Source organism: Lates calcarifer, linkage group LG13, assembly GCF_001640805.2.
Source record: "Lates calcarifer isolate ASB-BC8 linkage group LG13, TLL_Latcal_v3, whole genome shotgun sequence".
Classification (NCBI taxonomy): Eukaryota; Metazoa; Chordata; class Actinopteri; family Centropomidae; genus Lates; species Lates calcarifer.
The window spans coordinates 21,030,130-21,050,418 of record NC_066845.1 but is presented as its reverse complement, the minus strand read 5'-3'; the positions used below and the strand labels follow the sequence as shown (position 1 = coordinate 21,050,418).

The 20,289-nt window shown below is 37.5% G+C and overlaps 3 protein-coding genes across 3 annotated transcripts; all 3 read left to right on the top strand.

Moving 5' to 3' along the window:
- The first annotated feature begins 4,232 nt into the window (after positions 1-4,232).
- LOC108878020 (T-box transcription factor TBX3-like) lies at positions 4,233-5,881 on the top strand. The gene is made up of 4 exons (XM_018668312.2): positions 4,233-4,760; positions 4,853-5,120; positions 5,439-5,585; positions 5,780-5,881. Exons 1-4 carry the CDS (start codon positions 4,438-4,440, stop codon positions 5,879-5,881), a joined length of 840 nt encoding a protein of 279 aa, XP_018523828.2. The 5' UTR covers positions 4,233-4,437.
- A 723-nt stretch (positions 5,882-6,604) lies between these two features.
- LOC127143215 (uncharacterized) lies at positions 6,605-11,019 on the top strand. Its single transcript, XM_051075323.1, has 3 exons — positions 6,605-7,046; positions 7,178-7,626; positions 9,422-11,019. The coding sequence occupies exons 1-3, from the start codon at positions 6,902-6,904 to the stop codon at positions 9,701-9,703; spliced, it is 876 nt and encodes a 291-aa protein (XP_050931280.1). The 5' UTR covers positions 6,605-6,901; the 3' UTR covers positions 9,704-11,019.
- Positions 11,020-12,952: 1,933 nt separating this feature from the next.
- On the top strand, positions 12,953-19,964 carry tm2d2 (TM2 domain containing 2). The gene is made up of 4 exons (XM_018669648.2): positions 12,953-13,323; positions 13,810-13,897; positions 13,971-14,086; positions 17,109-19,964. Exons 1-4 carry the CDS (start codon positions 13,064-13,066, stop codon positions 17,320-17,322), a joined length of 678 nt encoding a protein of 225 aa, XP_018525164.1. The 5' UTR covers positions 12,953-13,063; the 3' UTR covers positions 17,323-19,964.
- The last annotated feature ends 325 nt before the right edge of the window (positions 19,965-20,289 follow it).

Genomic DNA, 20,289 nt, shown 5'->3' with positions numbered 1-20,289 from the left:
TGATAACCTGAAACTAGAATCTGTTTTACAGGTGTCTGTTTGATTAATTTAACCAGTTATACAAAACCTAGTCTTTCTGTTGGCGAGACTCTGACTTTGTCTTTTTAGTCACAGTGTCAGATCCTCTGTGTATTCCAAACAAGCTACAAATGTATAACTCATCACCTTTTCCCCAGTAAAGATCTACCAGTCAGCAGGTGTTAAGAACATAAAATTTAACCAAGCAGGGACTGAGATTAGGTACAGTTTTGCATGATAAATGTTCCTCTCCCAGCTCTTCAAGCTGTTCCTGCCTCATGGACCATATCTCCACTCCCAGGTTTTACTAGGGAGAGTGTGTTACTGGGCAGTGACCCAGTGGAGATCTGCGGGTTTATCCTCAGTGACAGGTTTCACACGCAGCTTGTGGGCCAAACCCACAAATAACAGCCAGGCGTCTTGTTTGCCATCATTCTGGGGCCTGTTTCAGATTACTGACTAGCTCTTTGAAGTTGGCTGACGGACAGGCAGGGTTTTCCCCTGCATCTCTGCCAGAAAAAGATTGGGTCCTCAACAGCTCTGCCACCCACTGCATATCTTGAATGACCTCCGAATAAGATGTGTGCTTACTTAGGCATCTGATCAGAGAGCTGTTTGGAGGCTGTAACAAAAGGTCCAGTGTGAGGTATTTCCTGATTTCACAGCAAAGTCCTCACTGAAATACAAGCCTCAGTGTGTTGTTTTTAGGAGAACTGCTGTTACCCTGTACCATTGTTTCATCAAAGGCCACAACTTGGAAATTGTAAGAAGCTATAAATAAGTGGACACAATCATTGTCTCTGAACTTGAAGCACAGTGGGTGCAACTTTTATATTTTCTAAGGAGACTAAATTTGCTTCATTATTGCAAGTTACTGATTGTCCTTGTGTCTTTGATTTGATAATTCTGTTTTAAAAACTCATTAAACATGTTCATTCTGTCATCCATGTCAAAGACAGTATAATAATACAGATACTTTGCTGCTACAATAAAGTGGACATATATACGTTTTAGTATATTTTATGAATAGAAAAAGTCAGGTGTTTATTGCTTGTTTAATTTTTCTGCATATGCAAGTGAAAAAGTGAAAAGTTACTGGTGAGGACTCACTGGTGAGTGACTCAGAGTTCAGACACCCGGGTTGGCAAAATACAAACATTCACTAAACTTTGACGCAAAATGATATTGAAGCTATTATCTCTGCTCTCTATTAGTGCATTGTACAAAACATTCAGGCAGGGTCAGAGCAGGAAAATAATCCAACCAGAGACTCTAATGTCAACTCAAGTCAACCTCCACATTTTCACAAGAGACCAGGTATACTGTAACGAAATATTTTTACTGGTTATGTCAACACAACTATGCAAAAACTGCCTCAGAAAACACCTAAAAGAGTTGTGACTGGAGTTGTGTTGATTATCATGAGGCTCGGAGCTACTTCCACCCAACAGAAAAAAAAGTACACAGCTTTTTATTTTCCATATTATTTACATGCATTTTCCTACAGAGCATGATCAAGTGTTGATGATATTTATTAGTTAAAAAAAAAAAAATGAATTAAAGGATAACTTCAGTATTTTTGAACCTGGGCTTCATTTTTCTGTGTTTTGCAGTGTAAATGATTGATAGAGACAAAAATCTTTGGAATCAGTGCAGTATTGAGCAAGAACTGTATACCCAGCAACTGTAAACAGCTGCAGCGATGTAGTCATACTGGGCAATTGTCCACGTCAAAGTAAGTCCATGAAAGTGCTTGTTTTTGACACTAAGAACTCAGGTTTTTATTTTAAGTGTTTAACAACATAGATGGACAGAGAGACATTTTTATTAAAGAGTAAGATCCTCTTTGTTTAACTGGAAACAGAAATATATTGCTACCCGACTCCATTCATTCATCCATTCAGTCATTTTACCTCTCACAACACAGAAATTCCTGGGATATCACTGTTGTTTCATTTGTGTTATTGTGTGACTTTCAGTGGTGGAAGAATCACATACACTGTAAAAAAAAAAATAAATAAATAAATAAAGACAGAGACAGAGAGAGAGAGAGAGAGAGAGAGAGAGAGAGTGTGTGTGAAACAGTGAAAATTGGGCAAAATCTGTGCCACAAAAAGGTTTACAACATTAAACACCTGTCAAACCTTGATAAAAATCCTTTGTAAAACAGACCACCAGTCAAATCACAGAAATGTTTTTAATACTTTTTGATTTCACTAACAAGTTGTTTCATTTATGACACATTATTGAAAAGTGATCAGTATATTCTGTAGTTGTGCCCACTGAATCAGGGCACAGCAGGCAGCAGGTTAGTGATATGATGTGATTATTAACATAACATATCATATTTATGCTATGCTTCAGTATAATTATGCAGTTTATAATACCTTTAAATGAGCTTTTTTAAAAAGTCATTTAACATTTTAGAGTTCATTATATTTTTTTTCCCTTTTCAAATAACAGAAAATATTTGTAAAAAAATATTTAAAAGTGTCAATAATTGTGGTACATTTTTATATGGTAAAATGATGTAATTTTATTTAATGCTAATTTATTTTAATTTTCTATTTATTTTTAATGAAATTGCAGTTTAAAATGTTCTGTATGGCCTCATACACCCTCATTCTTGTTCAGTGCTGCACCGATTTCAAAGATTCAAGATTTAAAGTCGGGTAGCAATATATTTCTGTTTCCAGTTAAACAAAGAGGATCTTACTCTTTAATAAAAATGTCTCTCTGTCCATCTATGTTGTTAAACACTTAAAATAAAAACCTGAGTTCTTAGTGTCAAAAACAAGCACTTTCATGGACTTACTTTGACGTGGACAATTGCCCAGTACGACTACATCACTGCAGCTGTTTACAGTTGCTGGGTATACAGTTCTTGCTCAATACTGCACTGATTCCAAAGATTTTTGTCTCTATCAATCATTTACACTGCAAAACACAGAAAAATGAAGCCCAGGTTCAAAAATACCAGTGTTACCCTTTAGGGGAGGGGTAGTTGATGTATTGAGGGCGATGGCAATCCTACCATATCAGTTATTTTGAAACATTTAGCTGACCTTTCCTCCAGGGATTTCCCCCTTTAATATGTCTCTCTCAGCTACATCTTTTTTCTCGTTCTGTCGTGTACCTGCACTGTCCGTTTTTTGCTTGGCCATGTGCACCCTGCACTCACTTAACACTGTGTTGATGTGTAACTGTCTGAGTCCACTTGTGGGATATTCTTATCAGTTTCACTAATTATTAACCACACATTTCAGAATTTTAATTAATAAATAATTAACCAATTTAGTAAGCACTTGAATGAACCATCAAGATGGAGTCAAGTATCGATGAATTTGTTAATTCAAAGGAGTCACATTATGTAAACTCAATCAAGTCACAACAATAATATGATACTGTTGATACTGATACGGTGTTTTTGTGATTAAATGCAGCATTAATATGTGTTCCATGCTCATTGTAGGAACTTTAATTTTGGTAATATTCATTTTTAATTAATTTAAATATTAACTTTGTTTTATTATATATAAACAACACAGACCAAATGTCACAGACCAAATGTCTTTTTTCCACACTTTATACTATCATGTGACTTATTAGTGTGCTCCACCTCATGTTGACTACAGTTGAGCCTAAGCGCTGCACATCACGGGTGGCACACATGTATTCTGAACCTGCCGCCCTCAGTCACGGAAAGTTTTTACTGGGACGTTCCTGCGCTGTCATGGACCATAGAGCAATAAAAAGCGTGTAACCAAACCCAGAGCCTAATCCAGCCGGGACAATCGCTGGCAGAGGCTGCACCTCCACAGTGCTCAATCCCCGCAGGCTGTCCCCACGCAGCGCTGCACGGGAGGAGAGATCACATCAGTGTAGCTAATCAAACCACAGGAAAGTGGAATGATGTGGGAATCACACCAGGGTTAGCAGAATGTTGGGTTGTCAGATTCCATTGATGGTGCAGCGATGGTATTGATTAATAAAGCTTGATTTAAATGTATAGTTGGTTGGGTGTCGTGGGTTGCTTTGTGATCAGTAAAGCTGGGTTTTCATCCCAAATAGTCAGAAACAGCTTCATCAGCTTGTGAGGAAACTTGAGGCAGCATTTTCCTGCACAAGTGCAAAACAGGGAAACTCCACCCACTTCTGGGTGTCATGCTGTGTCCATACGTGCCAAGGAGCAAATCAGCTTGGACACACTGAGAGCCATCGGGGCGCACTGGACTGTGGACAGGATTTTTCAAAGACAAAACATCCAGGGAAAAAGCAAAGTAGTATCAAAGTTGCTACCTTTAACAGTTTAGTGACTTTAGCAATGTGCTGATGCGTTTATCCTGCACGTATCAACGTGGCGTAAAAGTATAACCCGACCAGCGCCGTGCGTAAAAGTTTATTTTTCCGTTGGAGACCATGCGCAGCTTCTCGGAGCCGTGCGTCCCAGGTGGGGTACCGCAAGCCTTTCCAGCAAGAGTCGGAGATGCGCCCCTTCGCGGGACTGTCCTGACCAGACCCCCGCTGTTGCCGGCCATGGCTTTATCCTCCGGAGGATCAGCAGATCCCAGTTTGGATCCGATGATTCACATGTCGCCGCCTGGGCAGTCTGCGATTTTGTGTCGGCCTCTGGAGGGAGGGGAAATGGCAGATGATGAGCCTAAAGTTTATTTAGAAGCAAGCGACCTTTGGAAACAGTTCCACAAATGTGGCACTGAAATGGTCATTACAAAATCTGGGAGGTACAGTAAATGTCTAATAATTACGCATGGACGGAAGGTTTTACTGTGTTTTCATGAATGCATGCTTCACGCCGTTGTCTCTTCACCCGCAGGCGCATGTTTCCGCCGCTCAAGGCCAGGTGCACCGGGATGGACAGAAAAGCCAAATACATTTTTCTGATGGACATCGTGGCGGCTGATGACTGCAGGTATAAGTTTCATAACTCCCGCTGGATGGTGGCGGGGAAGGCGGACCCGGAGATGCCCAAACGCATGTACATCCACCCGGACAGTCCGGCCACGGGCGAGCAGTGGATGTCTAAAGTGGTCAACTTCCACAAACTGAAACTGACCAACAACATATCTGACAAACATGGATTTGTAAGTTTGGATTTTATTGATTTGTTCATTGGCAGGGAACCTGTTTAAGGCACACAGTTACATGTTTATGGCCTTTTTGTGATGTCTAATGTTTCAGTGTTCCTCAAATATCTAATTACGGTAGATTTGCTGTGATACATATGTAAGTAATATTTTCTAGTTCTTTCTATATCCTCGCCATAACCTTTAATTCTATTTTTTCGCTTTTGAGTGCGCCCTAATAAACATTTTCATTTATATCGAATCAAATGAGTTTTTCCAAATGTTTTCTCAAAACTGGACTTAAAAGATTTATTTATTTATTTTTTTTATTTGCAGACAATTCTCAACTCCATGCACAAATACCAGCCGAGATTTCATATAGTGAAGGTGAATGACATCCTCAAACTGCCTTACAGCACCTTTAGGACGTACATCTTTTCTGTGACAGAGTTCATCGCAGTAACAGCTTATCAGAATGATAAGGTAAGAGCTTTGTTTCCTCTTAAATCTGTTTGGAAACGATGTAGACTCCAGTTCGTCGATTTCAAAAAGGAGCTCAACTTTCAAAACAAAAGAAGAAGCTCATGTCATACAGCAGGGATTTAGTTTTTCACTGTGTCAGTCAGAGGTAATCCAGTGACATAAAAATAATTCTGCCTCTTTATAACAACTTTCAGATCACACAGCTGAAAATAGACAACAATCCCTTTGCGAAGGGATTCCGAGACGTGGGCAACGGAAGACGAGAAAAGAGGCGAGTTAATCACTTCAGTTATTGATTCATGTAATTATTAAAATTAAAAAAAAAAAACTTCAATATGTTGTGACAGTTTAAAGCCAGGTTTACTTAACAGCGATGGAATTCGCATTGTTTAAAACAGTGACCAGCTCCACCTACAGCATCATTATACAAAATGATTCAAGTTTTAATACTTAAAGTATAAAAGTAAAAGAAACGTATTCGTAATATTTTGCAGTTAAATCTTTAACAATATATATTTCTTATTCTGTAAGTTAATCACATCATGTCCTCTATTAGTTCTATTAATTATGGCTGCCACATAAATAAAGAAATAAAAAAATCGTGTACTGAAGTAAAACACAAATACCTTAAATTATACTTTACTTTACAACACTCCTCACTATGTACAGTGGCAAGAATGAGTAAGTGAGCCCAGTGTTCATGTGTAAATTTGTCTTAAATATGGTCTGATCTGCATCTAAGTTATAATTGTGAAAAAACACAATCTATTTTTGTGGGCACTGCATATCTACATGAAAACATCATCCTAATGGTGAAGTATGATGGAGTGAGCATCATACTGTCCACCAGCTGAAAGTTGGGTGATGCAGCGGGACAATGAAACTAAACATCAAAGTAAACGTACTATAGAATGACTTCAAACAAAGAAAATCCACCTTTTTGAATGGCCCCGTCACAGCCCAGACCTTCACGTTCACTTATTTTTTCCGCTAGCACTATGGATGTTTAACAGGTGTCTTCAAAGATAAAAATGCCCAAATGCCCAGAAAAACTCCAGAAGAGGGCTCTGTGGATGAAATGGTAGTTTAGTGATGTTATTCTACTGGGATGGAGGAGATTCTTGTCATTCTGAAGTGGAAAGTTGTTGAAATGTTAACTAAAATGAAAATTTCTAGTTTTAAGGCAATGTGTTAAAATGACATAACACATTTGTTCAGTGAGAATTTAATTGAACTTAAAATACTCAACGTCTGAGCCTGTAAAAACCTGTGTTATACAGTTATCTTCATATCATCTTTTCTCAAATTGTTTAGAAATGATATCTTTTGCTTTCTTCTTTTGTAATATCAGGAAACTACAACATTCATCACAAAAGTCTAAAGAGATGCGACTGATTGACATGAAACCTGAACCTGAAAAAGAATCATCTCCACAATATTCAGACAATCCCAAGTCCTCAGGTGTGGAAACACTGTTGTTTTTCACAGACACTTCTTCAACATGTATAATACTCATTTTGCCAATGTGTAACATTCTGTGAGTCTACAAACTAACGTAAAAACTAACATTTCCATTTATCTGTCTTTTCAAGACACCCATGAAAGTGACAGTGACAAAGATGATAATGCTGGAGAAGTGGAACACAAAACCCAAACACAGACCAAACTCAAGCCAATGGTTGTCATCACAGACAGGACAGTACAGACTCCAGCTGGGAGAGAAATGGACCCTGGACAAAGTCATGTCAGCAGTAAAATAACTGAAGGAGCGAGTTGTTCCGAGCCACAAGACTCAGAGAAAGACCAAATGTGCAAATTACGCAGCAGTTTTATACACAGTGGTTCTTATCCGGAATTAAACACACATCTGTGGGATCCAAGTGTCCCCAACAATCTTTTCCACTCTGCACAGGTGAACACCTGGGACAGCTGTTCCACCATGGACAGAATAATGCCGTGTGGACCGTGCCTGGGAGTACCTGTCAGAACTCCAGGAACTCCAGGATTTCCCATCAGCTTTCAGCAGCATGCGCTGGTACAGGTAAGCCGGGGACTAATGAACTAGTGAAACACTCATTAAAATACAGTAATCACTTAGAGGACACATATGTTTCATTACAAGTTGGACAAATCTCAAGATCTCTTGCTCACCGAGTCACCTTAATCTGCTGAAGAGTCCTGCATTCAGAGTCTTACTGAAGTACAGAAGTACAGAAGTAATATCACTAAAATGTAACCCTCAAATATCAAAAGTTCAGTTATTCATTATCCAAAGGCATACCCCCGGTCAGCCTTTTAGTGTTATACCTAACAATTTATTATTATGTATTACAATATCTGATTATTAGGCTCCAGCCCCCCCCCCGCAACCCTTAACGGATAAATGGTATAGATAATGGATGGCTGGATGGAATATCTGATTATTATTATGACTGAAGCATTAATGTATGTGTGCGCAGGATTTTCATTATTGTAGCTGGTCCAAACCGGTAATTCTAACTCTTAACTCTTTATTAACTTCTTTATAAACACTTCGTTGTTTTTAATGCATTATTTTGATTTGCAAAGTAACTGGTTGTAGAAATTAGTAAACAGTAAAAAGTACAAAATTTGCCACGGATATGTAGAGGAGCAGAAGTATGAGTGTATACAATTAAAATATTTAAGTTGAGCACAAGTTGCTCAAAACTTCTTTCTTAATGAGCTTCCAGTATAAGTAGTAGGGGACCAAATCCACAGTCATAATTCTGTGTAAAAATGCATTCCAAAGTAAGTGGAAATTTTGTACAAAAAAAAAAAAAAATGTTGGAAAATGCTCACTTGATTTGTTGCTGCTGAAGCCTCATATTAACCCTGGAACATACATATTTTTGCACAAAGAAAGGACTGTGGATTTTGTCCCCCATCACTTAAATCAAAAGTGATTTGCCCTTTAAATGGGTGTATGAGCATGAAGAAAAAAACTAAAACTGTTTGACTGGTCACATGAGCACCTGACTATCATTTCAAAAATAGTTTCAAAAAAATTATGAAACTATCCTTTAATGTGCGAGAAGCATTTTAATGTTGTAACTGGTTATGTTATGTGGAGCTAATTTAATCTCACTGTTAACTAATTTATAAACTAACTGCATCTCTCAAATAAATGCAGTTAAGACATACAGTATTGGTAACACAGCCTGCAATTTACAGTGTAACTGTGTTGTATGGATCAGGTTCCAATAAATTACTGACTGCTTGTAACTGATACTTACATGTAGGTACAGTGGAAGAAAAACTGGAGGAAAGGAGAAATTGATTATGCCATAAGTATTTCTGTAAATCATAGTACAGTACTAGGAAAAATGGTGTTAACATCCTTGTCCTTCTTGTGTAATTGAAGAGTAAAAATGTGAGAACAGCCTCACATACATTATTCTTACTGTGTATATTATTATTATGTCTGCATTTGAAATAAAGACAAGTTAAAAAAATAGACAATATTTTTGAAAATGCCTCTAGTAGTAGAAAGCAAGCGCAGCTGTGTCAAATGAACAGCTATGACAGGTTTATAAAGTTAGCCAAGGAGGAGAAACTATAACATAATAATGTAATGCAATTACAGAAGAAGTTATATATTATTACACTTTTTTAAAATCTAAGCAGTTTTTTAAAGAGGATTTTTTTTAATGAGGATGAATTTAAAAAAAAAGTTTTCACTGAAGTGTTGTGTAGGCTTATTATAGTGATTGTCATAAATCCATATTAAAAGCTCTCTCAGCAGGTCAGAACTTGTGATTTAACCTGAGTTATTTGTTATTCATTATATTTTATGTGTATTTTCTTCTTGTTAACAGGATCTAATCGGCCTTTCACAATTCGGAGGCTTTCTGTTTTATCCCTATGCCAGCCTCTCAGCGCGGTCCAAAGTGGATTTCAGAGCCTACCCGATCATCCACAGCCAGGACTACTTCACCTATCCGATCATATCTTCATCTGTTCCTCCTGCGGGTGGAGGTGGATTGAAATATCTCATCCCTGATTTGCTAATGCTGCCCAAAACAGAGCAGATGAACTCAGTGGGCGAAACTGAGATAAAATGCAGTGAAGAGGAGTTACAAACAGGGAGACAATTCTGACTTGAGAGGAGTTACTGTTACTGTGTCCCTGCATGTGCTTTACCCACTCCAACCTAGAGACCTGAAAGGCTGTTCTGTCACAGGAGTGACACCAGACATATTTCAAAATGAAAATTTTGAGTTGTCTTGAACATTGATGAAGTCTCATACATCTGCATCTCACTGAATACATTATTTCAACAAAATGTAACTTAGTTTATAAATAACATATTAAGTTGAAGTTAGGTGCAGCTTGGTTGATTATGTGGATGCTGAGATTGCTTACCTTTGAACGCAGAAAAATATAATTCACAAATTAGTTTGTTTATAAATAGGCCTGAGCGAATCAAACAAATAATGCAATATATATAAAATCAAAACAACTGAACTAGAAGATTTCCAGTGAAACTTTACAAAAACTTATTTGCCAGCTTTTGTACTGTTTACACACACAAAGGCAAGTTGAATAGCTCAAAACACATCAGCTTTCTTTGCATTTAAACAATGCATGGATGCATGCATGCATCAATGTATTTGTCCATGAGACTGTGTCAGTTTTTCTCAAAGACTAATAGACTGATCCAATAACTAATTAAAAAGATGTTTATCCTTAAGGTTTCTTTGTGTACCTGGTTTTGCCTTAAAAGCTTGGCCTCAAATCTTATGTATTTTATATAGTATTAAACATTCAATACAAAATAAACAAAAATCTCAATGAAAAAAATATCTCTTAGGTACATTTATCAAGAGTTTTAATGCTCATAATCTGTTTCATCGGGACTGTGAGGATGTGCTTTGACCAAACTTGATTGACAGTGACCAAACAACCAACCCAGTGTCATTACATTTCAATTCAAATGTTGCTGAGTCATGGTATGTGTAAAGAAGCATGTGACGTTTTTCCAACTGAGCCAAGGAGCTCAGATAAAAAAAAAAAAAAAAAAAAAAAAAACAGAAATCTGTTGTGAAATAATCTAAACTGACTGAAAATACTGTTCTCGTGTACGACCACATCACTCAGAGTAAGAAACTGATGTCTGAAAGTCTTCAGGGTCTTTAAAGGGCTAATGTTGTTACATATTACATTCATTCACCAAAGCCCATTGCATTTTTTCCCAGTGTAATACACCAGGAAGAACTGTTCATTGTTCAGAGTCTTGTTCAAGAACTGTTGGACATGTGAACAGGAGGACATGAGAATCAAACCTTCAACCTTTGAGTCAGCAGTGCAAAATATTGACTTGTAAACAACTTGTAACAATATTACACAAACATAAAATATGATTAAACCTATTAAAACAGATTTGTATAACTCCTCTGTGTTTGGCTTTTGAATTAAAGTTCTTTCATGTTCTGCCCTGTGTCATTCAGTCACTAACCATGATCATCTTCGCTGGCAGCTGCATTCAATTTGTTGATATCTGAAATATCCTGTGATGTAGCCATGAATTTATGTGTGATTTAGAGGTCATTTTTAAAATTGCAAGACAAAAGATGTTGATAGGATAACACAAGGAAAACAAAGTAATGATTACAGGAGCATCACAGACACTGTGTCAAAGAACAAGGGGATGTAGGATGTTGGATGTTGTGTTAATTTGACATAGATGAATGCAAGTGTGTGTATGTGTATGTTTGTGTATGTATGTCTACTACTAATACTACTACTAGTAGTACTACTGCTAATAATACTACTACCACTACTTATAGTACTACTACTACACCCCAGGCCACTGGCAGTGAAGCAGGTCAGCAATACCACTGTTTTGCTTATTGTGATTTGTGTTTATTTTTGTTTATTGTGACTAATATATGATCCAGCTTTGGGTCATTCCCAGACCCTGATAACAGGAGGCTGGCCCACTTGGGCCCCTGTGGGCTTGATCGCCAATCTAAACTGCTTGCAGACCCTAAAGATGGGGCCTGTTTATTAGGGACTGGCAGTTAGATTCAGTAGTGACCTTGGTTGCAACAAGTCCTCCAGAGGTTAGGTTTAGGAAAGATGATGGTGTGAATTACAATAACTGCTTTGTAAAGGTTAGAAGACCTTTATCCATACAGTTACAATGGCCAACTTAACTTAACTCAAGTATGTGGCTCAGAACTTTGTATTTTGTCTGAACAGACTACTTCACAAATAAATAACTAATGTTCATCACTGACCTTAAGCATTTTATGAGACTGTAGACTGAGACCTGTACTAAAAACTGCATTATAAGCTGAATTTATTCTATGACTGATAAAAGTCACCATTGATGATACAACATTTATTCTGTTAACACAATAAACTTTCATAAAGCAAAGTCCGACCAATGAAATCACAACACCTCCCTGCGGCAACACAGGCTGTAACAACTGTGATTGGTCTGCTTAGTAACATCATATTTCCTCTTACCTCAGTTGTCACTCTAATTCTCCTCCTACCTCAACTGGTTCAATGGTCTCCTCCAAAGTCTCTGACGTCTTCTCTCTTTTCTGCATTGCAGTAATTTCAGTCCAACTCCATTATGATTCACTTGGGTTGATAATGATCAATTCTGTGCATGCTCATATCAAACAATCCTATTAACAGTATAAATGTTGTGTGGTCAATGGTGGGTTTTATCATTCTACTTAAATATTGAAAATAATTCTCATGAACTGCAAGCAATCTAGAATAATTCTAGTCTACAATGTGAATACTGGTCTAATTCTTGATGTGGGCCTATCTTGAAACAATACAAAACTTATGTCAACAAATGGGATATGAAGAGTCTTGAAATGAAATGTCATGTCAATCTCTGACAGTTTAAATATTGAATATATAAATAATAAAACTATTGTCCTTTATTTCTGCTTTTTCCCCATGTCTTTAGTTTGAGAGGGACAGGTTCAGAAGCCGATTTATATGCAACAGACTGATATGATGGCTGCTGTACTTGAGAATTCTAGGTTCTTGATTTTAAAACTGAGTAATGTGGAGATTAAACCACAAAGGCGCTGACATCAGACCACCTAAATAATAAACTAATGGTGTACCCCGTGATAACTGGACACTGTGTACAAGTTCATTTTGTGTGACAACATTTTGTCAAACCAGGATCGGATCAGAGAGGCTGAGAGTGTTTTGGAGACTTCTTAGAGACTGTGAGAGCTGTTGCAGACTGTTGGTCTTGACTGCAGCTGTTTATATCTACTTCTATTCTAGTCCCCCGTCCCGGAGAGGTACAATAACACATCCATGGTTTGGTTTCAACCACAGACTTTGTATGGTTTCACTTCAGGCGCTTTCTTATGTCGTCATAATCACGAGACGGTGACCAAGGCCCAAACAAACCGTCGTCTTTAAATGTCGCCGTTCACCATGAATGGCTTTTTCATGATTAATGTCGTATTTTGAGGATGGCAATGATTTCAGTGAGCTATATTCTGTTGTGCGGACAGTTCCTGCTGCTGGTGACGGTGATATTATTACAATGTCTGGAAGGAATTCACTCGCAAAACTCGTCGACAACGGAGACTCCGGCTGCTTCTCCTGGTCAGGGAGCTACCGCATTCCCATTCAGCGAGCAGCCGCCAGAAATTGTGAAATATGAAACATCGAATGACACAGAGGGATTAGAGTACAGACCCCCGTCACCGGTCGTCCTCTGTAGCTATCTGTGAGTAACGTACAGCAGTCTTGTTAGAGTACTATCGTTAGCATGTTACTGTTAGCTTATGCTGTTGTGAGACTGACATAGCAAACTCTCTTCAGAAATCTGGCAAATCTTGCTCCCCTGCACTTCAGTAATCCATCACTCAAATCAGCGAAACATCTAACAATTCCTATAATTATATATTTCTCTTCCCTAGAATATAAGGGGCTACGAACGGACCAGTCTGTTAAATAAGTATTAAAATAATATCCCGTATGTCGAACTCAGTTCGTAATAATAAACACTTAGCTATAACTCATGTTCTGCCTGGTCTGCATTTTGGTGAATAATTCAGGGGCTTAGTAACTGTCAGATATTACGAATGAAGTTTGGTGTATGCTCTCTGCTTACCGGAAATCTATCTCTCTGCATCAGTACTTTCCCTGGCAGTGACTGCCATACTACATTCCTCACACTCTATCTTTTCTATACATTCAATCCATGATTTAGACCGGAGGAGTTCATCTATTGTCAAGACCCTGTGGATCATGCAGGCAACTACAGTGCCTATCTTGAGATGGGCCATGGTTGTGTTGGGGTAAGTGTTGTTTTTGAAGCAGTTATCATGTTGTGTAATTACGCAGTACTTACGTCACTGTTTTTATTTTTAGTGGGGTGGCCAGACTCAGAAAGAAGTGAATCACACCCCTGTTGTGTGCACTGCACTTGATGATATAGAGTGTGCCGGATCCAGAGAATTCCTCAGAGGAAACGTACCCTGCATCAAGTAAGGGATAACATCCTGGACACACAGCTGCATAAATCTGTTTGCCAAAACTGTCACATCAAATTTCATGTACTTCATGTAATAGTTACAGTAATACTTATCAAGACACACTTGGATCATGACCCTTAAATCAGCTGACGTTTTAGTGCACTGTTCAGGCAAAATCTCAGCTTTTTTTGTCCCCTCCAAATTTTCTGGCTCTACTGCTTTATGACACTGTAAAGAGTCTGTGCCATAGTGTAATCTTGTATGAAAATCCAAAATAGTCTAGAGATTATTTTTGCTTTGTCAATGTCAGGAAAAATAATTCTAGTTATGTTATGCACATGTTATGATGCTGAGAGCCACATGTCCAGACATCTAGTAGGTGAAACGGCTCTGGAAAAAATAGGGGAAAAAATTACAGTTGAAACATGGAGAAGTACAGAGACAAAGGTTGGTTCATTCTGCCAAAGCAAACTCACCCTGTCTCTGTTTGACCAACAGAAAATGAATAAACAACTAATTTTTATTCATTATCATTTACCCTTTACCAGCATCATTAATAAATAGGTCATTAATCATCGATTAGTGTATATATGGAGTAGTGGATGTTGTAATAATGGATTTTATACCAGTTGTTTTTACAGACAAAATCAATCACATTGTATTAGAATTCAGTTTTACATGAGACAGAAGAACATATTGAAACAGCTGCAATGATTTTGCTGAGTGTGAAAAAGACAAGAACATTTTTCCCTGTGTGGTTTATTATAATCATCAGTCACTGCTCCCACTGAAATTTACTTCTGTGTCTACATAAAAATACCCAACTTAAACTAGAGCAGCAATAAATCATACCTTCATAAAATTTCAAAGGTCTGTTGAGACATTTTGAAAGAGGGGCCATTTTAGTTTTATGGTCATTTTGGAGGCTTATGCTACACCTTGTTTCATCAATATAAATGGGGTAAACAAAATATTAGATACACTTGATTACAATCCTAACCATTCACCAACCTTCTCCTCTTTCTGAGCTGGTTGTCACTGATTGTGACAAATTTACACAGCTCTAGCTAGCTAACATTAATTCTGTCAGTTGGTGAAACAACTAATTCAGACCAAAGAGGGGTTTTGTGGCTATTTTTCTGTCAGAGCCATCAGAAAAATGTTCTTTAATGTGGAAAATAATTCCAAAATTGAATTTATTGAAAAAGGGTTGCTTAGTAAATCTGTCATGCAGTATTTACCAAGTGATAGATACTATATAGAGCTTGTAGGTTATATAGAGGTTGATGTATGATTTTAATGCCAGAAAGGGCATAGAGTTGTGTTATCTGGGATTCTAGTTTACATACTCAGAACTTAGTGGTGGGTCTTTATTATCACCAGCTGGCTCATGAAATATAAGCCAAGGTCTGTACATTCTTTTTAGGCCCAGACATTGATTTCTTGTAATGTCAGGAAAGCTCACATAGATTTATTTTGCTTAGCTCCTGCTCATTTTCAAATGCATTTGTTTTAACCACCTAAATTATTTGAAGTAGTTTTAATTAGCCATGGTGGTGTGGTGCCAGGAATAGTAATGTTGTTCTGCCTGCCAGTCTGCTACCTTAGTCCAAACTGAAATCTCAACAATATTTGATGGATTCCCATTAAAATTTGCACAGACATTCATGGTCCCCAGAGTCTGAATCCTTCTGGCTTTAGTGATCCCCTGATTTGTTCTCAAGTGCCAATATTGGGCTTTTAGTGTGATATCCCAACAACTACTGTATTTTTTGGATAACTAGTAACCCTGACAACTAAAAATTCTAACTTGTTTACACTTTCATGACTAAAAACCTGCAAAAGTAATGACATTTCCATCAGCCTCAACAGCACTGTTTATTGCCAATGCAAATGCTGCCAGTATAAACTAAACATAGTAAGTGATATACTTACTAGAACCTAGCACGTTAAAGTTGTCTTTGTGATTATGATTAGTATTTAGCTCAAAGCACCACTGTGCCTGAGTTTAGGTTCACAGAGCTGCTAGCATGGATGCAAACTGTCAGTACTGTTACAGCTGTATACACTCCATGTAATGATATGGACCCTGTTGAAATGAGACGATGCATCTCTAGAGGCTCAACCTGATAACAATACATCTGTGCTATTAGTTTGATTAAATTTGTTGAAATGCATGGGCATTTGGTGATGACAGCAACAGAGACTAAATAAAATATATATAAAGTAGATAAGAATGGGACATGAGTACTGAAGTCACAGTACAAAAATTAACAAAATTGTTTTTCTTTATAGAGAGGCTGACAAATTTAAGTCAAAAAGACATCCATTGCTCGTTACACATACAATACACACCATAGCTGTGTAATTTTCCAGCTGCTAAGACGTTCAAAAATATGCAGTATCTCTGATTGATCCAGTCCACTCTGGTAAAAATCTGAGGTATCATGATTACCACTAGAGGGCAGTGTTTACAAATGTATAGAACCACCACTTACTTGCCTTTTTTTTCTCAGCACACTATCTTCACTCAGTGTATCTCTGTATTCACCAGCACATGAGGTTAATCTCTGTAGTAACTGCATAGAGATCAGAGATGTGCAGCTGCTGGACACAGTCAAAGCAGCATCTGTACAGAGGCACTACTGCAATCCAGCACTTGGATAAATGCTGCCTTTGTGAAGCATTTAAAGTTCATTTTCTCTTCAGGCAATATCTTTGTGAAGTGTTCTGCACTAGCTTCTTTTAAGATCTTGTATTGTGTTTAATCATTATATTTGTGTTTCCATTATTTTGTGTAAATATGGGGATATTTGTTTTGTCACATGGCAATTTTTACACTTTTTACACTGAACATTTGCAGGTTCAAAAATTATACAAATGATTGAGGCTCAGTGTATTAAATGGTATTTAAAATAAACATAACATTTAACATTCATGATTTATTTTAATTGTACAATTGCTCATAATTCTTTTCAGCTGACTTTAAATAGCCTTAAATGTCTTAAATGTTTATTTTGTTGGTTTTTCGCAGATACACTGGACACTATTTCATCACCACACTGCTGTACTCCTTCTTCCTGGGTTGTTTCGGGGTTGATCGTTTCTGCCTGGGCCACACCGGCACTGCTGTTGGGAAGCTGCTCACCCTGGGGGGCCTGGGGATCTGGTGGTTTGTGGACCTGATCCTGCTCATCACAGGTGGCCTGATGCCTAGCGATTACAGCAACTGGTGCACCTACTACTGAGCCTGACAGCAAAGTGTGACAAAGGACTCTGGCCACTTCTTAAATATTATGAGTTGAATATTGAGAACTCTAGGGATGTGGCCTTGGCCTGCCAGGGTTATGACTCTGCAGGCTGGCTTGTTCTGTGGGGATTTACAGTTGTGCTGTACAAAGTGGAGTCCAAGGACTTCCTGAAGACTCCTGAGAAAAATAGAAATAATTGGATTTTCTTTTCTAATTTAATTAACTTGAAATTTACCATTTTGAAAATGCAGAACAATTACTATGGTATTCACAGCAGAGATGACAGTTCTTTTTAGTTCTAGATTGTCAACTAAGGCTACTATTTTCATGTTTGCTTTATTTGGCCCGTACCACAGGAAAAAAAAAAGATTTATTGTTGTCTTTTAGTTCCTGTCCTTTTGGTTTCTTTACCTTGATTTATCACAAGCAAACTAACATATCAACATGAGCCATATGGACTGACAGGTAAATCACTGAGAGTACCATGTTGATGAGTGTCAACCTGCATCATCAGTGCTACATTGATCCACATGGGAAAATGACACAAGCACTATACACCATTCTTTCAACTAATGTATACCACACTTTTGACATATGACTTACATAAATACACATGGCAAGTAGCACGCAAGCAAGCACGTTATCTGTTTGGTTAATGCGTTTTCCTATTCGGTTTGGTTTTTTAGACAGGTGTGAAGGCTGGTGCGGACTAAGCAACGGAGTCCACTTCTGACATCCAGCCACAGGATTTTAAGATTGTAGATACAGAATGTGATTTTAGCAGAAATTCCTACTATTAAATCTATTGTCTGATTGTGAGCTGTGATGAAGTTGATCTGTATATGTTATGCAAGATCATTTCGTCATTTACAAGTGAAAATAAATTAACCATAACGGCTACACATAATAATGTCTTACTCGCTTGTTTGTCATGTATTTAAGTGCTGCATGATTTCTCCACATTTTGTCCACGTAGCACAGATGATGCAGGATGACAGGTGCCATAACTGTCCAATCAGTAAGTTTCCTTTCAGTCCATATGATTTCATGCTTACTCCTTGGTTCATTTGTAATAAATGTGAATATAATAAAAGTGTGAGCGCAAATTAGAATAGAACCAAAAGACAACAATGTATCTTTTTTTTCTTGGTTTGGAAATATGTGGAAATGTCCAACATTCTTTACTAGTTTAGGAATTAACCTTTACATCCTGGAAAATTTTGGGTTTGATCGACAATTCAGTCTTGATCTACCACATGCTTCTTTTGCTACAGAAAACTCCAGCACTTCTTATTTAGCATTTTTCACACACTGTAGAGTGATACACCAGTCACTGTTTGCATACATGATTTTGCATTTTAAGCAAGAATCCTCTATTCCAGTTCAACTCTTAGCAGCGATCTTAGAACTATCCTGTCATTTCCTGAAGGGCAACAACCTTACAACCTAAACACTTCAAATTACGTAATAGCCCAGCTTTGACCCTTCCTTGTCCTCTTCTTCTGGAGGCTTTCCAGATTCCATATTTTCTCTGCTGCTTTCATGTGTTCCAACTGTACTTAGATTGATGACAGCCTCAAACAAGCAGGAACACACTAAACTAAAGATGGACGGTGATCACATAAGTCACATTGACGAGCTGGTAGGTTTTGACACAAGGATGAATTCCTTTACCTCAAAAAAAAAAAGAAAGAAAGAAAAAAAACCTACATCTGAACTGTGTGGGAGCATTTCACTCCTTTGTATTCAGGTGTAGAGCCTGGCCCTGTCTAAATGTCTCAAAGTAAAACAAATTCAGATTTTCATTAGCTCTATCCAGCTAAGCTCAGGTCTCACATTAAATATTCAAATCCTCATCTTCCACTTTGTTAAATTTCTCACTCTTACTTGAACTGAAGGTTTATGTGCTCTTTCATAGATAGAGCAGGTTTCATTATCTAAAGATCCATAAAACCCTTTTAGATCTTGTCATAAAAAGTTGAAGAAGACATGATTGTCAATGTGTCGACTGTCATCCAGCAGCAGCAATATGGTTTTAGCAGGCAAAATATTTCCAGGTGGCTAAATGTCTTTTGTAGAGAGAGACATTGAGACGCAGCTATACATATACATGTATAGCTACATGTAGCTACATACATATACACGTATAGCTGCGTTTTTCCATGTAGAGGGTCTTCTCCTTACTCTGAATGTAGTTTTTTTGCTCTGATTCTGTCTTAAATCCAAATCCAGCTCTGCAGAAATGCCCAACGTTAGTATTAGCATAAAACATACTGTGTTAATGCCTGTTTCAAAACTCTCTTGGCTTTGTAAGATACTGTATATAATATTGATCTGTCTTTTTTATTCTTCAATTCTTCACTGTACTATTTATTTATTTGCCTTATGTTTTATGCATTGAGTCAGACATGTTCCTGGGATCATTAGATGAATATACTGTTTGTTTTTCAAATGATCTCAATTGATGTTTCCCTTAAAATAAAAAAAAGAACTTTTAAATTAAAGCTACACATACACCTGGAAAACCAAATGTTCCCTGTTACAATGGTGAAAAGGAATCCAAAGTGTCTCATGTCGTGTTTATAACTGTTCAGTCATTATGACTCAATAAAGAGCACCTGGTGCAGTGTGTTCTCTTATTTCTATGGTAAGATTTAATGCACTGTGGTTGGTGTAGGGTAGAATGTCAATGAAAGATTGTTGTCTCTACTTCTTCAAGATATTGACTGAAGTTACAGTGGATTGCTTGAGCAATGTGAGTTCCTCTGGTGATGTAGACTATAATTAACATTTTGAACAGCAGTGAAAAACGTACAGACAAAACTGCAGATTTTGTCAATAAACAAATGTAAATACAGGTTCCTGCATTTAAATGATGTAACTTGGGAGAAGCAATAACTCTCTTACAAAGTAAAATTGATAAGCATAATTAAATAAATTCATAGTGTAGTATTCTTAAAGGGA

Excerpts from the sequence above, each read along its gene's own strand:
- LOC108878020 (XM_018668312.2), top strand. The coding sequence starts at position 4,438 with ATGCGCAGCTTCTCGGAGCCGTGCGTCCCAGGTGGGGTACCGCAAGCC. Across the intron at positions 4,761-4,852 it reads GTCATTACAAAATCTGGGAG|GCGCATGTTTCCGCCGCTCA; the intron begins GTACAGTAAATG and ends CTTCACCCGCAG. Across the intron at positions 5,586-5,779 it reads CAGCTTATCAGAATGATAAG|ATCACACAGCTGAAAATAGA; the intron begins GTAAGAGCTTTG and ends AACAACTTTCAG.
- LOC127143215 (XM_051075323.1), top strand. The coding sequence starts at position 6,902 with ATGATATCTTTTGCTTTCTTCTTTTGTAATATCAGGAAACTACAACAT. Across the intron at positions 7,047-7,177 it reads AGACAATCCCAAGTCCTCAG|ACACCCATGAAAGTGACAGT; the intron begins GTGTGGAAACAC and ends TGTCTTTTCAAG. Across the intron at positions 7,627-9,421 it reads AGCAGCATGCGCTGGTACAG|GATCTAATCGGCCTTTCACA; the intron begins GTAAGCCGGGGA and ends TCTTGTTAACAG.
- tm2d2 (XM_018669648.2), top strand. The coding sequence starts at position 13,064 with ATGGCAATGATTTCAGTGAGCTATATTCTGTTGTGCGGACAGTTCCTG. Across the intron at positions 13,324-13,809 it reads GTCGTCCTCTGTAGCTATCT|ACCGGAGGAGTTCATCTATT; the intron begins GTGAGTAACGTA and ends TCCATGATTTAG. Across the intron at positions 13,898-13,970 it reads TGGGCCATGGTTGTGTTGGG|TGGGGTGGCCAGACTCAGAA; the intron begins GTAAGTGTTGTT and ends TTTTATTTTTAG.